This window comes from Myotis davidii, unplaced genomic scaffold (genome assembly GCF_000327345.1).
Source record: "Myotis davidii unplaced genomic scaffold, ASM32734v1 scaffold44, whole genome shotgun sequence".
In the NCBI taxonomy this organism is placed as follows: Eukaryota; Metazoa; Chordata; class Mammalia; order Chiroptera; family Vespertilionidae; genus Myotis; species Myotis davidii.
Genome location: NW_006299705.1, coordinates 5,344,284 through 5,361,976, shown reverse-complemented (window position 1 = coordinate 5,361,976; position 17,693 = coordinate 5,344,284). Strand labels below are relative to the sequence as shown.

At 36.5% G+C, this 17,693-nt stretch overlaps 1 protein-coding gene across 2 annotated transcripts in view; it reads left to right on the top strand.

Annotated features, from left to right (window-relative positions):
- Positions 1 to 12,135, top strand: part of HOMER1 (homer scaffolding protein 1) — an 88,158-nt gene extending 76,023 nt beyond the window's left edge. For both annotated transcript variants that reach the window (XM_006775467.2, XM_015571659.1), the window contains exons 6-9: positions 1,135 to 1,291; positions 2,000 to 2,110; positions 3,214 to 3,294; positions 8,650 to 12,135. In XM_006775467.2, coding sequence (XP_006775530.1) covers positions 1,135 to 1,291; positions 2,000 to 2,110; positions 3,214 to 3,294; positions 8,650 to 8,838 — 538 coding nt within the window. In that variant the 3' untranslated portion in view covers positions 8,839 to 12,135. The remainder of the gene's footprint in view (positions 1 to 1,134; positions 1,292 to 1,999; positions 2,111 to 3,213; positions 3,295 to 8,649) is intronic.
- Positions 12,136 to 17,693: the final 5,558 nt, after the last annotated feature.

Below are 17,693 nucleotides of genomic sequence, written 5' to 3'. Positions count from 1 at the left end.
TGTAATAGAAAATTGTCTTGATTAAAATACTATGGCTAACTTATCAAGTAGAACATTAAATGGGGGGAAAGGTGATTGCTTTAAGTTCTGTTCTATCAATGACAGGGGAATTCTATCAGAAATTAAATCATTAGTTCTAGTCTGTCATATGACCTGAAATCTTTTTATTTCAGCATTTTAAAAAAATATTTAGGACATTTAAAAATTCTGAACAAGATGAAATAAATCACCAATAATTTTAAATACTCGATTACATGTCCCAAACCTTATTAAAACATTGAAGCATCCTCATATGTTTTTTTGGGGGGAGGGGGTTGTTGTTGTTTTTTTTAAATGTATTTTTATTGACTTTAGAGAGGAAAGGAGAGAGAGGGGGATATATCAATAATGAGAGAGAATCATCAATTGGCTGCCTCCTTCATGCCTCCCACTGGGGATTGAGCCCGCAGCTGGGGCATGTGCCCTTGACCAGAGTCGAACCTGGAACCCTTCAGTCAGTCCACAGGCTGACGCTCTATCCACTGAGCCAAATTGGCTAGGCCATCCTCATATGTTTTATATGAAGGAATAAAATTGTACTTCAGGCTATGATGCTCTTAAAAATATAATACATTATTAGGTTTTCTTCATAGATATTTTTCAGGATATAATGTTTATTCTTCAAAAGAGAATGGGTAGAGTCCAGCTGGTATGTCAGTAGTCAGGGCACATGCCCAGGTTTTGGGCTGGTCCCCAATACGGGGCATGCAGGAGGCAGCCAATCGATGATTCTCTCTCATCATTGATATTTCTCTTTCTCTCCCTCTCCTTTCCTCTTTGAAATCAATAAAAATAATTTTTTTTAAAAAAAGAAAGAACGGGTGGAGACTCTTCTATAGATATCTGTATCTGTCATAGTGAGTAGAACTTTTCCACAATAAGCCTACTACTTTGGCACTTTTTATATTTCCTCATTTGCTAGGTTTTCTTTACTAGGAGCATTTCAGTGAAATACTTGTGTTTTTATTCTTCTTGGATTGTCTTTGAAACATTCATGAACGATTAACTAAATGATTGACCTGAGTACTTCTGTCCTTTCAATGTAATAATATTCAGTATAATGGATAGAGTTGTTTTGTGTGTTTTTTATTTCAGTTCAGCAATCAGCAAACATTGGGAAGCTGAACTGGCTACCCTCAAAGGAAATAATGCCAAACTCACTGCAGCCCTGTTGGAGTCTACTGCCAATGTGAAACAATGGAAACAGCAACTTGCCGCATATCAAGAGGAAGCAGAACGTCTGCACAAGCGGGCAAGTACAGGCTGCTGTCCGTGGAATTTATGGCCAGCAGATTTCCTTGGTCAGAGGAAATTTACATGTAGATTCAGCGCAGGGAATTTACATAGTTCGAAGATTTGCATTGGTTCTCAGGGCATATGTGGGTTGTATTGTATCTGTTCTCTCAAAAAATAGCAAGTGCTCATTAAAAGTTATGTTGTGTTTGGGCTCTCAGTCAGTCTATTGACTGAAGAACTCTTTTGCCATAAGAGAAACTATTAATATGTAGACATTCTAGTATCAAATATTTAAGTTATATTTTAAGCATATTTTTTCTTCCAGATTCTCTTACATTTTGGGAACGTATTAGAAAAATTTCTCACCTCTGCAAGGCCAATTTTCAATTAAATTTGAAAGCTACAGGGAGGGCAGATGACTATATCTGATTTTGAATGTTATGAGAAGTTTTTAAAGGAATTTTCTACTATCATTAATCACTTAAGTTTTCCTGTCCTTATTCTGACCAACCCATGTAAATAGTTATTTCCTTTGCTCTTTTTTTGTCCTAAATCCACATCTTTAAAGAATCTTTTCTATTCTTCCATCTTAATATTTCTTAAAATTAATTTTCATATGTTGATTCAAAATTCATTATTCACCTATCAAGGGCCTGTTATCTCTTCAATAATAAATTCTTTGAAATTTTCACATAATTTAACCTGAGTTCTCATTTAATTTTAGGTGACTGAGCTTGAATGTGTTAGTAGTCAAGCAAATGCAGTGCATACCCATAAGACAGAATTAAATCAGACAATACAAGAACTGGAAGAAACACTGAAAGAAAAGGAAGAGGTACTTTCTATTTTTTGCTCATCTGTAATCTAGCTAAAATATTAGAATCTATGTACTTGATGGAATAAGGTAAGGCTGTGTGGGTGTTTTTAGCGTGAAATTTTTCTTGAGTGATATTAACCTTGTTCATATTTTCTCCATCATTGTTTCTGTTGTTATGAACTATGGTGAGGCAATCAGACTGAGATACTGCTTGTTGCCTACCGATTATGTAACTCTCTGAGAGTTGTATCCATATGACCAACAAGAAACTATTAGAAGTTATATGAATTTTACAATCTGTTGCTTTCTCTGGTTTTCAGTTCGATTTAATATCCCAGGGAAGAATTCAAAACCTGAAACAACCTTAAAATGTTCAGACTGTTTCTGAGCAGTGGTATACACCAAAGCCATCAAGTTAGACTTGTTGCTTGCTTCTTAAGATTATTCTGCACAAGACAACATGCCTATAAAGATGAATTCAGCCTGGTTGGCGTGACTCAGTGGTTGAGCATTGACCTATGAACCAGGAGGTCACAGTTCGATTCCCAGTCGGGGCATGTGCCCAGGTTGCAGGCTCAATCCCCAGTGTAAGGCATGCAGGAGGCAGCCGATCAATGATTCTCTCTCATCACTGATGTTTCTATCTCTCTGTCCCTTTCCCTTCCTCTCTGAAATAAATAAAAATATATATTTAAAGTTGAATTCACCTCTCTAAAAGTCAGTATAAAGGAATGCTCTTTATTTTTTTTATTGAATTTACTGGGGTGCCATTAGTTAATACAATTATATAGGTTTCAGGGACACAATTCTATTACATATCATCTGTATATGGTTCACCATCCCAAGTCAACTCTCTTTCCATACATTGGTCCCTCCTTTACTCTCTCCTACCTCCCCCCATCTCTGTTTCCCTCTGGTAATCACCATACTGTTGTCTGCCTATGAGTTAATTTCTTTCTTTTTTTTTAAACCTTTCACCTTTTTTAAGGAATTTAAATCAATGTTCTTTAAATCATTGTCTTAAAGAACTAGGACAGTAATTTCAGGGGGAAATGGTGCCTTCTCTTTTCCTTGATATCACTTAAATGTTGTTGTTAAAGACATTGCTCTACTTTTTCTAGGAAATAGAAAGATTAAAACAAGAAATTGATAATGCCAGAGAACTCCAAGAACAGAGGGACTCTCTGACTCAGAAACTGCAGGTAAGCTCTAATAAAATGTTTATTCATGTCCGCATAGGGAGGCATCAGTCATTCTGTCACATAGTAATGACTTTTTTTCTGAAACTCCATTTTGTAGATTCTTGGTCATTTTTCTTTTCCAGGACTCCTGATTCATGCCTAAGCTTATATTTTTTCAAAAAGTAGTTGATAATTTCATTTAGGTAGCTTACAGTCATCATAGGCAGTCATTTATAAATTATCTTTAGTAAATTATTTTAGAAATTTTGACTTTTAACCTAAAAATACTTTGAGTTTAAAGAAAACTTCTCAAATGGCTTTCATTCAGTTTAGAAATTCTGCTCATTTTTTACATTGAATTAATGTATGAATTAAAGCAGTAGTTGGGCCCTAATGGAAATCAAGTCAGTGCTCTTCTTATTTTTTCAGTCTAATTAATTTTACTCACCTTTTTCTGCATGAATAGTATGCTTCCAACTTATATACACCTATTAGGTGTCAGTGGCAGCGAACCATCGTTAGAAGGATTTTTTAAAACTCATTACCACAGTCTCCTCCTGAAAACTCAGAAACTTTGATTAAACCCCCATGGCTACCTTAAGAGGGGTTAGGACCACTTTATGGTTTGCAGTAGAAATAAATGCATGTATAGAGTGAGGAATTTTGGATAAGAGGTGATAAGTGGGACCTGAAAGCCCAGGATTGGAAAGAGTACCTAGATTATCATCAGAATGACCAGCAGTTATTGAATATTTACTATGTACTGGACACACTGCACCAAGCACTTCACTTATGTTATGCATTTATTCTCTGTGAGTCATTGAAGAAACAGAGGCTTACATAGGCTAACTTGTTCAACCTGTATGTAAATGGAGACAGTCACATTCTCTGACAGTAGAGAGCCTTCATAAAGAAAACAGGTTCTTTACATGAAATATTTCCTTTTCCCCCTCCTATCACTGATTTTCAGTGGCCTGGAAAAAAATGAGGTCACTTGTTTTGATTTGCTCTACAAAATGTTTCTACATTTTAATCATCTGTGTAAATCAGTGGTTTTCAACTGGGTACAGTTTTGTTCCCCAGGGGACATTTAACAATGTGTGGAGGCAGTTTTTATGTTCACAAGTAGGGCGGTGCTACTGCTAGCTCATAGGTCAAAGCCAAGGATGCTGCAGAACATGGAGTCATCTAGTCCAAAATGTCAGTATGCCAACGTTGAGACCTCCCGGTGTAGAACTAAAATATGAAGCCTGCAATCGGGGCTGGGAAAATATGGGGGAAATGCAGCCTAGTTTTGTTGCCTGTTTCAACTTTGGCTACCATTTTTTCAATATTGGCTATAATTCAGGCGTATGCTAAGCACTTACATACATTAGTTCTGATTCTCACAGTAACAGGTGTTGTATCCCACTTCCAACGAGAAGGCAGCAGTTCAGAGGTGTTAGCAAGTTCAGTCAAGCACCTAGCTAGAAAGGAGTAAGGCCTAGATTTGTTTTGATTTCAAAGTTTCTCTTCTTTCTTCATGACCACACTGCTTCAGGCAGCAAGTGTCCAATCATTCCTAACAATTCTTTAAAAACAATTTTTAGTTATATGTACATTTACATTATCCCAGAGAAACTAGAGGTAATTTATTCATATTAAATTGCTAAATGTATTTCATCATTGATTGATCAGTAATTGAATAATTACAGTTGGTACCTGGAATTGTGAGTATCAATTTTTACCTATTATTTCACTGAATATCAAAAGTACTTATCAAACTAACAAATACAGAGCTTGACCTTCTGCCAGCTAGGATCGATACTTTCAGTTATTGACTGTAAAGCACTAGGAAGGGAGTTACCAAAATTCTAGCCTGCAGTGCTTTCTTTTTTTTTTTTTTTTAAATATATTTTATTGATTTTTTACAGAGAGGAAGGGAGAGGGATAGAGAGTTAGAAACATCAATGAGAGAGAAATATCAATCAGCTGCCTCCTGCACACCCCCTACTGGGGCTGTACCCACAACCAAGGTACATGCCCTTGACCGGACACAAACCTGGGACCTTTCAATCTGCAGGCCAATACTCTATCCACTGAGCCAAACCGGTTATGGCTGCAGTGCTTTCTTTTTTTTTTTTTTAAATATATTTTATTGATTTTTTACAGAGAGGAAGGGAGAGGGATAGAGAGTTAGAAACATCAATGAGAGAGAAATATCAATCAGCTGCCTCCTGCACACCCCCTACTGGGGCTGTACCCACAACCAAGGTACATGCCCTTGACCGGACACAAACCTGGGACCTTTCAATCTGCAGGCCAATACTCTATCCACTGAGCCAAACCGGTTATGGCTGCAGTGCTTTCTTTTTTTTTTTTTTAAATATATTTTATTGATTTTTTACAGAGAGGAAGGGAGAGGGATAGAGAGTTAGAAACATCAATGAGAGAGAAATATCAATCAGCTGCCTCCTGCACACCCCCTACTGGGGATGTACCCACAACCAAGGTACATGCCCTTGACCGGACACAAACCTGGGACCTTTCAATCTGCAGGCCAATACTCTATCCACTGAGCCAAACCGGTTATGGCTGCAGTGCTTTCTTTATAAGGGCTGAACCAGGCCTCTGGGTGTCTGGTAACATGCTTACATATCAGTAAAGGAGAAGGGGAAAATAGTAGGACAAGAATGATAGTAAACAGAAGAATGAGTTAGGAGGGACAATACAGGAAGAAAAAAGAGGATTGGAAAATATGTACAGAAGGTGGAAGAATGAGAAGTGCCACCACGCAGGGCTCTGATGGCCTCCTGTTGGCCCCGTGCACCGGTTGTCTATTCTTGCCCTAGGATCACATTCTCTGCCTCAGAATAGACCAGCACCGTCAGCATTGTATTGGATCCCTTTTGTTATCTCCCTAGTAAAATTCCTCCAATCAGAAAAATGGCTTAGAGTGTGAGACTCCTTTGAGAGAGAACAATACCGTTTTAATAGTTGAGAGAATTTTGTGTTTTGCTTGCTTCCATTGAAAATGTTTGGATGTTTCCTTGATTGGCAAAGAGAACAAGGAAGCCTTTCATTTTAAAGGAAGGCTTTAGAGGGCAAACTGGGCGGTGCCTGGTGAAGTGGGTGTTTTCTAGTGAATGACATTTCGTCTATTTTTATAGTTGGAAACATTCTACTCTTAAGCTTATTGTTTAAGCAGGCAAGAGAGCATGAGTGGCATTTTTAGGTTTGATTCCAGGGTCTATTTTCTCCCTCATAGTTTAGAGCCTCCAGGGATTCTGAATTTATAAACATTTTATTGATTTCAGATTCTGCACTCAGTTTACTTATCTTCATCTTGTGGATTATTCAAAGGAAAGAGATTAGAAACGTACCTGGTAAACATCTCACAGTAAATATCTTAAGATTAGGTTGGGATTCCTTAAATTCTTCATTTATGAGTGATTATAGCTGCGTAATTCCTTTTTTATATTTTCCCAGACTGTTGCAACGCATCTGTGGCATCCTGGCTTAAGCCTTGATCTTAGTTATTTCTGTCAAAGCCCATGAACATTTCTACATGTTCGGAATCCTAAATCAACTGTTACTCTCTTATGTATTCAAGCCATTTCCCAGTCATTTTTCTCAAAAGTTTAGCAGGTGTCATAAGATAAATTTCTGGAAAAAGTACCCATAATCCCAAAGCCCTGAAGTAGTTCCTATTTCCTATTAGTACATTAATTCCCAGTGTTTGTCCTCATGCATACAGATCTGCTTCACATACTGTTCTTTTTATTTACCAAATTGTCTTGCAGTAATTTAAAAAATTTTCCCCCCTATCCTTTAGACTTGACAGAATTTTTTAGAGATGTATACTTAAATGATGTACTAATGTTTTTGAAATATAGTTTCTGAGGCTGATTCATATTGTGTTACTAACACCAAAATGTTTTTATTACTCCATAGAATTTGCATACGTGAATGTAAATTGTGTCAGTCCTCTCAGTTGTAAAAGTGAGCTTTCTAGAAAGGCTATATACAGTAGTCCCCTCTTGACCTAGGGTTTTTTGTTTTTTATCAAGATTGCACAAAAAACAGTTACTTGTGGACAACTACAGTCTGAACATATTAAATGGGAAATTCCAGAAATAAACAATTTATAAGTTTTAAATTGCACACCATTTTGAGCATCATGATAAAATCTTCAGCTGTCCTGCTCTGTTCCACCCCAGGACATAACATCTCTTTGTCTCGTATCCACATTGAAAAGGCTACCCACCTATTGGTCACTTAGTAGCTGTCTCAGTTATCAGATATTTTGAGAGAGAGACCACATTCACATAACTTTTACTACAGTATGTTGTTATAATTATTCCATTTTATTGTTAATATTTTACTGTGCCTAATTTATAAGTTCAATGTTATCATAGGTATGTGGAAAAATACAGTATATGTAGGGTTTGGTACTCTCTGCAGTTTCAAGCATCCACTGGGGATCTTAGAATGTGTCCCCTCTCAGATAAGGGGACTGCTGTAACTTTCAATTCATTGCTTATCTGCAATTCATATGCTTATTTAAAGTATAATAGTTGATTTTCTGCTTTTTTTCTCAATTTTATCTTTTACTGAAATTAAATCAAACCTGTTATATTTTATTTTATAGAATTGCTTACTATATTTGTCGCATTTAGAAACATTTTTAGAGCAGTAAAACTTCTAAGTATGCCAGAATTTAATGTGTTAAAAAATTATTTTTGTTGCCATGAACTTCCTTTTTTGTGATTCTTTTTCTTTCCTTGTTCTCCAGTATGTTGGAATTTTAGCTTTATAATTCTTATATGTAGTTATTATATATCTTCACTATCACTTCTAGCAATTGAACTATATTTTCTACCACATGCATTCATTCGCTCTTGTGGCAAAACAGAGAATAATTAACATATTCAGAGGATCCTAAAACTTAATTTTAGGGAATCATTTTCTTCTCTCAGTCTTTCTCCAGAATTGCCAGTAAGGAGGAAACATTAACTTTCCTCTTTGTCTCTGCCTGCTTTCACCAGAGATTGCTAACAATTGTGCATTAGCAACAGCATGGTAGCAGAAATAGAAATGAGATGCAGGTAATTTTCTAAGTGGGTCTTCAGTACTGTCTCGGTATTTGAAGTACCCAGGGGCTTGCCTGGCACAAAGTAAGCAGTCAGGACATTTTTGTTAGATGGGTCGGTGGATTCATGCACAAACCCGCCAGTAAAACCGCATGGATTTCTCAGATGGTGAAGTCTGAAATCTCTCCTAAAATTGTGTTAACCTGAGATTCCTAACGACCACAATATTGGTAATAACGGAAGTCATATCGTTTTCTAAATCATGAACTGACGTTATATATATGTCGCACTTTTGTTTCTAAAGGAAGTAGAAATTCGGAACAAAGACCTGGAGGGACAACTGTCTGACTTAGAGCAACGTCTGGAGAAAAGTCAGAGCGAACAAGAAGCTTTTCGTAATAACCTGAAGACGCTCTTAGACATTCTCGATGGGAAAATATTTGAACTAACAGAGTTACGAGATAACTTGGCCAAGCTTCTAGAATGCAGCTAAGGAAAGTGAAATTTCAGTGCCAATTGATTAAAAAAATACACTGTCTCCCTTCATAGGACTGTTTGGGCTCTGCATCAAGATTGCACAAAAAATTTAAATATCACTCCTCCGGGAGGAGGATTTTTTTGAAAATTGGAATTGTATATTTCAGTGTAAATTTTAGAATCCAGCTTTTAGCTAGTTGGGGAAAAAAGAGATGAAACACTTGAACTACAAATTACCTCCATGTATATTATTGGCCATAGTTAACTAGAAAATTATAAATAGACACTTAATGCAATCCTTTTCTTCTTTTTCCTGATATTAGCCAATGGGAGAATTAACAATGTCTGGGTCACATCCCCCTTTTGTGTTCAACACAGTGAAGGCTATCTGCTTTTTAACTTAATTTATTTATGATATCTAAAGCTGTGTTTTGTGCAAAAAAACTTAGTGACGAAAGCCCTGTCTTTTGTTCTAATCTGAATAATTTCTCAGGATATTTTGCACTGTTGAGAAGCAGTGTCATTACCAGTTAAATCTTGCCAGGAGTGAGAGAGAGCTGCATCTTTAATTGAAACATGCTTGCTATGACGGGGTGTATAGAGCTCTTCCCCTTTTTTACGCAGGAAAATATTTCACTCTGGTGACCACTCTGCTACACTCTGGTGTTCTCTAACCTTATCACTGTATAGTTTACTTTTCCATATTGATTCCATGTATTTATGAGAAGATACTGTCTCCCATTTTATTACACATTTTAAAGCCAACTAACGAAGGCAGCTGAGTCCCTCAGAAATTTTTCTTTTTAAATTTCTAATAAATTTGACACAGTACTGAAATGCAGCAGCCCGTCACTGACGGTCTGGTCTAGCAATGTTAAGTATATTTACAGAATATGCAGTTACCTTTATTTATATATTTTGCAAGAAATCTTTTCTGAATGATCAACGCATTTCAATTTACAAATAATTATGGTTATTGGGGAACTGTTTATTACAGATCATTTTCAGGTGTATAGCTATTTTAAAAGGGATCCATTTCCATCAAACAGCTGATCTGAGGACTATTGGGATTGAGCCGTGTACTCTGTCTGGATCTTCACGCCAACCATCTCTCTAGTCAAACCTCACAAGGCAATATTCTGAACTGTTAACTAGGCATTTCAACACAGGAATTCAATTCAATAGGCTCTTCTCAGTGAACAGGTTTTAATGTTGTTTTGATGTAATTTTAAAAGACTTTTAGCAAAGATGCATTTCTTTATATATTTCTTTTAAGAAGCTATTTTAAAAGTAAGGCACGTGCTGTTTAGTCTGCATATGGAGTAGGAGTTGCATCAGAGTCCATGTATTCTCGCTGTACAATGCCTGCGATGTTGAGGGTTCTTTTTTAAAGTGTATGCTGGGGATCTGACTCTGAGGAGTCTACAAAGTGCACTGACTTTTGGTTTGTACCCCAAAGGATTGAATTGTTAAGAACAAAATTAAGCTAATTAATCAATTTGTAACCATTTTTTCACTCACAAACAGCTACTCAGCATAAGCAATTTTGTTTTATATATGTATGTGTATGTATGCAAATACATACATATTAATTTATATTAGAGTGAAAAATAAATGGTTTGTTTCTAAAGTTAGTTTCTAAAGTGAGTTTTCAGATGTCTCTGAAAAGTTTTTATCAGACACTTAATCATCATGTATTATATGTGCTATGACATCATATGAGTTACCTCCATCTATTTTAGGGTATTTTCCTCACCTATGTATTACAGGGAAGGTAATGTAGGTACACAAGCTCAGAGCTGAGATATTTCTCTGACAAATCAGGTAATAAAATTTTATTTAATTGATAGAATTTTGAAGTAGATGTGATTTTATCTATCAGTTTCTGAGTAACAAAGAGCACCAGATTTTGACTTAAATAGGGGATTTAACTCTAGGGATCAGGGAATGTAGATATGAAGAGTTAAAAATAAATAAACGGTGTAAACTGTTGAAATGGTAAGTGAATTATTTTAATGATGTAATAAGATATTTTTAAATTTTGACATAGTTATTATATAGTGGGAAAATAACTCATCAAAATGTCTCCACTTAGTTGTATTGATGTGAGATGTGTGTAACTCAATATATACATATGCCCATATGTATATACAGAAAATTATTTTTAATATTTTCCTACTATATGAAATTTAAAATTGGAAATTTTCTGAGTTTTTTCCTTGTCCAATAGAGCCTAATTTTTTTTAAAGTGATCTAACAATTTCTTGAGGGCTGCATCTTTAAATTCCCAGATTGTCATTAGACGTGTACAGTATATGGGATAAGGTGGACACAAGTGCACATATAAATAAAAATCTTAAGACTATTTTAAACATTGATTTATGGTAGGAGAGTATCTAGAGTCATCATTTTCAAGTCATAATTAGGTTGTGTGCCTACTGTAGTTTTCTCCATTTCTGTATTATAGAAATAAAAGTTTGCATATTAAAATTTGATTTTCCCAGAGACAAATATTATATAATGTATCTATATTTAGATCAAACTGTGGTAATATATTTGTCAGAAAGTAATGTTGGGGACTGTAGCCTGAACATGTGGACTCGAAGTGACACAGAAAGGAGAGCCGAGGTTGATCCCGTTGTGTATAAGTTATTATATGAAAACTGAATTCTTGTACAAAAAACCACTGAAGAAAAAGAAAGACAAAAATACAGTTTTTATTTTGACATACATTTGTTGTTCTCTGGAGAATGTACTTTATCTTTTTTCCCCCTCAGTCTTTTACAGATACTTTTTAAAAAGCGTTCAAGTGATGGCAGCATTTACTTAAATCTTACAGGTGCTATTGGATTTTACATTAGTGTGATCTTGTTGTGAAACCCTAACTTTGACATAAAAGGTTTTTGTAAGTATTTTCCTGCCTGGGAAATTAGTTTTGGTCTCTCTCTCTCTCTCTCTCTCTCTCTCTCTCTCTCTCTCTCCCTCCTCTCTCCCCTCTTCCCCCTCTCCCTCAGCCCTTCCTCCCTTCCCCTCTCTCTTTTCTCTCTCCCTTACTGCAGATTTTACAAAGTTCATGAAGGTGCATCCCTGCCCTTACAGAAGGACTCCCGCACCATCATAGATTTAATGTTTTGCTGTCATTGAACTATTGGGAAGCATTTACAGTAGAGAAAAAACTTACACTTTTTTTTCCCTCCAAGTGGAACTTGAAAAAGGGACACTCAAAATTAAACCAGTACCACCTTTTTAAAGTCATTTGTTTGTTAAAGAATTAAATTCCTTGTTCAAATTAAATTCATTCTTTAACAAGTGTGCTACAGTCTTCCATGTTTTCATTTAACTCTGGAGTGTGCAGCTCGCCTGCTCTCTCCTGCGCACCTGATTTCTGTCTGTTGTGGAGTGGGAGGCAGGCAGGGGGAACATTTGTTAGGTGGCAGCGTTTGTTTGTGTGTTTGTTTTTCAATAAATTCTTTTGTTTATTTGACATCAAATGATTCTAACATCCTAAAATTCTGTGCTTGAAGTTATAAAATAGTCTTCAATGAATTTTTGTCTTCTGGATATTTAGCATTATTCTTTTATCATTCATGAAGTAAATTATATAAAACTTGAAGAAGAAAACTTCCAGATAAGTAGTAGTTGAGAATGACATATTTTTAAAATTTTCTCAAGTAGCCTATTATACCATAATTTGTTAAGATGATTTTTATGTAAGAATATTTTGAAAATTATTAGAAAAGGATCTTTTTAGAATGGCAACAGATGCATCATTTACCTTACTCTAATTGTGCAGATGTTCCTCATATTCACATTAAATTGGACCTTACATTTTTATGACAGTTTTTCTCTATGGGAATCTGATATGTAGATGTCACACAAATAGAAGCATAGTCAATTGAATTAAAGACATGATGTATTTATTTGTTTATTTAACCCTCACCCGAGGACATATTTTTCATTGATTTCTAAAGAGAGTGTAAGGGAGGAAAGAGGAGGAAGAGAGAAATATTGACATGAGAGACACATCGATTGGCTGCCTCCTTACACTCACCCCTACCAAGGCTGGGAACCTGCAACCAAAGTATTTGCCCTTGACCGGGAATCAAACCAGGGGGTTGTTTGGTCTGCAGGCCAATGCTCTAACTACTGAGCTAATTGCCCAGGGCAAGTGTTTTTCATTTTTTTGTTTATATATTGCCTCATAAAATAGCTAACAATTTCATCCAAGAAAAAAAAACATACCTCAAAAACTCAGTGAGCACTCACTGCCTAGTGATTTCTGCTTTGTATACTAGATGGAAAAGAAACGTAAGTCATCTTTACCAAAAACAGGTGACACAGGGAGAGAAATTACATCTGGACTAGATAGAATAGGGGAAAGGCCACAGCTCCCAATAGACTTCTAATGGAATCGCTGGTCTCTCTGAGGACACTTCTCTCCTTTCAAGGACCCATTCCAGAGGATTCCAGGAGTACATCAGGGGGGGAAGAGGGGTTTTTTTGAGGAGGAGGTCAGAGCCAGCAAGAAGAGTAGGAGCATGATGACCAGTTTTTCTCTAAGAGACGGCAAGATAGCCAGAGACACATAAAAGTGCTATTTCCTACCTGCTGCTGCTTTTAAATAAATGAGTTGGGATTGCCCTCATGAATTTCAAAGGCTTTCAGAGATCTTGAAATATGTCTTGTCAGGATTTATAACCTAATATGACAACATTCAAACTCACCATTTGTGGGATTCTGACCTACTTTTGTCAGTTATTTTCATATCCAATCTACCCAGGGACAGACATATTACTCTGCTTTCTTTTAATAACACCAAATTAAGGTGATAATGGGTGCCTAATAAATGCAAAATTAAGCCCATTTTTGTAGCATAGAAAAATGTCTTTTGTCTAGTTTTTCTAGCAACATTCATGATTTTGTCTGTGTTATATGTGCATATATGTAGTCAGTCATATATCTATACCTCTGTCTATGACCTATTTAATCGTTATACCTTAAGCAGAATGACTATTTCAGAAAACATGGCTAGAAAGCACATGTACTTGAAGTGAATGCTTTCCTGACAACTTCAGTATGAAATGGAACATAAAGGAGTGTTTGTTAATGATCTGCTGTATGACAGGCACTGTATTAACTGACATTTCATTTCTACATAGAGGGGCCCATCCAGGGGTGTTCCTTTGGAAGGGGGTGGAAGAAGGCAGGGAAGAGGCTCAAATGATTGCACCTGAAGTCATCGGGCTGGCCATCCAGTGTTCCCTCCATCATCAGGCTGGCCATCCAGTGTTCCCTCCATCATCAGGCTGGCCATCCAGTACACCAGTTAAAGAAGGTGGAAATCTTGGCTCATGTTTCTGGTACAATCTTGCCCTCTAGCTTGCCTTCCTTGCCTCTCTAGAATATCTCTGTTAGGGCACTTAATTATATATTTTATATTCATACTCCTTGAACTTTTTCCGTTAGCTTCCTTTGATTTTGACAATGCTTATTGTCATTGAGTTGTAAGTCATATTTTGTTTGCAGCTGTCACATTTTAGTCCCAAAATTTAAGCACTTCAGATAATAGAAGGAAAGTAGTTTCATATGCAGAATTCAGGTTATAAAACTTAGGTATCAAACTATTTCTAAAGGCCTTGGAAAGGCAGTTCATCTCTCAAGTTCCCTCGTGAAACAAGTTGTAAACCTGCACAACTCACCTCCCTCCACTGAATAGCAGGTCAGCAGTCAGTACTGAGTTAGTTTGTGGTCGGTTCTGGTTCCACAGCAGTTGAGGCCTCTCCAGGTTGATCAAGCCATTGGCTCAGCCACAGAAGTAACTCATTGGTTGGTAATATGCCTCACATAAGTAGAATCATACAATATTTGCCTTTTTGTGTCTGGTTTCTTCATTTAGTAAAATGCTTTCAAGGCTCATCCATATTGTGGCATATATCAGAATTTTATTCTTTGAATGCTGAATAATATTCCATTGTACAGATATACCGCATTTGCTTTATCCATTCATCTGTCAATTGACATGTGGGTCATTTTTACCTTTAGGCTATTGTGAGTAATTCTGCAATGAACATTCATGTACAAGTGTTTGTTTGAGTCCCTGTTTTCATTTCCACATAGGAGTGGGATTGCAGGATAATGTGTTAATTCTATCTTTAACTTTTTGAGGAACCAAAAGGATTGGGTTTGAATTGGGTTAATTGAAAAGATTCATAGAGCAAGGTGTCGTCTCACTGGGAAATCCCAGTTGTGAGGTTAGTGCTTTGTTAATAGACCTATAAATGATCCATAGGCCTCTAAGTCATGCTTCTTACTCTTGCAACTAAAATATTTATTGAGCACCTGTTATGTCCCACCTGTTATTCTATTTTGGAATCAAAACAAGAGAGACGCTCACAATTTAGTGCAGGACACATGTACTTTACAGTGTAAAGTGCTGGGGAAACGAGAGCACTCACGTGAGGGAGCCCAGAGGCAAGAAGAGTGGAGAAGTCTTTTCCAGAAGAGATGGCACCTGTCTGAGCCTTGATGTAGGCGTAGGAGCTAACTAGCAGAAAAAGAAGTGAAAGAGAATTGCAGAGTATAATGGAGAAGTAGGCAAAGGGAAGAACAGGAAGGACTTTAAGTTGTATGAAATTGTGGGTTTTATTCTGAAGGAAATGCAAAGGTATTTAAGGATTTCCTGTAAAGAAGTGATGTAACAAAAACATGTTTAAAAGTCTAGGTATTGTGGGAAGTACAATAAATCCCCCATCATGGCAGTGGCAGTGGGAATGGAGAAGGTGGAATGGATTCAGAGAGTATTTAGAAGGTGGAATTAGTAGGGCTGATTGGCTAATGTAGATGACAAGGAAAAAGAAGGATGCGGGATGATTCCTAGATCTCTTGAGTTGGACAACCAGATGAACAATCCCATTTATTGAGAGAGCAAATTCAAGAGAGGAGGTGAGACAAAGGATGATGAATGATGAGTTCTGTTTTGAGTTTAAGATGTCTATAGAACATCCAACTGAGATCTAAGTCTAAATGGAGCTTAGAAGAGAAATAGGAGCTATCTATTTGGGAGATAGGTATTTGGGAGTTGCCGGCACAGGTCATGGTAATTGAGGGCATAAGAAATGGGGAGAATCAGATGACCTTGTCACCGTGGGCCAGGTGCAGGACAGGACAAGAGCTTGTCAAGGAAACAGAAGGAACGTCCAAGAGGGAAGAGTGGACAACCAAAGTGTGGGGATTCATGGAAGCCTAGAGTGGAGTGTCAGAAAACCAGGCAGATTTCACACAATAATAATACTAGTAAATAAACTCATGTCTGAGGCAATGATACTCGAACCGTTTTCTATTGAGATCCTTCAATAAAGTTTGATTTTAAAATATATATTAACTTAAAAAATCAAAACCAACAAACTCCAGTACACCATTTATAACATTTTAAAACATTGAAATCCAGCAAACATCAGTACCAGGTTAACTATTTTTGTGCAGATGCAGACTAAGGCCATCTCTGATAAATTGAAAAGCATCTTGGTATTTCGAGGTGAGCTATTAAAGAAGTGCTACTATTTCTTAGAGTAAATCCGGGCTTTCTCAATACTTTGCAACTGAAACAAAATGCATAGGTGAGGTCTACATGTGGTAACTGCTGTCTTCTATAAGCCCAGTTTCAAATGTTTATAAAAATGACTTCATTTTTCTTATTGACTTGTTGATTAAATGTTACCTTTTTTTCCTGTTAATAGCTTCCATGTTGCTGTCATTTCTAAAAGGTTACGGGGGTGGGGAGACAACAGACAAGAAGAATTAACACTTTCCTAGTAGAACTTATTATCTTTCTGTGGCTCACCTGCCTCTCCTCAAAGTCAAGTTCTAGAGGCTTACGTGTATTGCATGTGCCTTTTCCAATGTGTTACTTTGATACTGAATTCACCCCGAGGACCAGGTGATTTTGTGTTCTCATTGCCATAGAAAGTTTAGGGTTAACTTTTCTGTTGTCTTACTCGTCTTTTTATATTGATTCATAAACAGGTATCTGTATACAAATTATCTCTGGTAGAAATAAGCTCAGACAACAGCAACAAAATACTCCTTGTATTTGTTATTTGATTTTTATGTCTAGTTTAAGTTAAAATTAAAATGAGCTTGAATTCCTCGAGTAGACATGACTTGCACTCCTTAGGTGAATTAGAGCATGTCAGACATTCCAGGAAGTAACGGAGCTACTGGTTTTCAAATTTGGCTCCAAATAATCCATAAAACGTACAAATCACTTGTGAATTGTCAAATAAACTGACTTTTAAACCACCTTTGTACATATTTTTCTACTTAGTGATTAATCTTGGTCTCCTTTAGCAGAGCCTTTATCTAGAGTACATTCTGTGCATTACAATCCCGTTATATATAATAGTGTAAACATAGACCGTCACAGTCCACGGTGCATGGCCATCTCACAAGTTCACAGCAATGTCGTGACTTAACCGTATTTGTCATCCCATTTTGTAGATTTCATAGACTCAGCAAGATTAAGTGATTGGCCCAGTAAGAGGCAGAACAAGTAATAGAACACAGGTCCTCTACCTGCTAATCCACTCCATCGTGTCCCAACTAGGAACAGCAGGCCTTTTATAAAAAGGCAGGTACAGGTACAAAAGTTTAAACTCACAATATTTAACAATCTATCACTTAATGAGAAAAAGCGTTCTCCATTTTACAATAGTATTGCCTTTGAATATTTAACTCACTACTTCTCTGCTTTTTTAGGGGAAAAACTTAATTATGCAAGTGGTTCCAACATGATTTCTTTTTTGCAAATGTTTTTTAACAGTACAGATAAAGCAAAAGTCACTCTTTAACATCTCAGTTTCATTCCTAGAAATT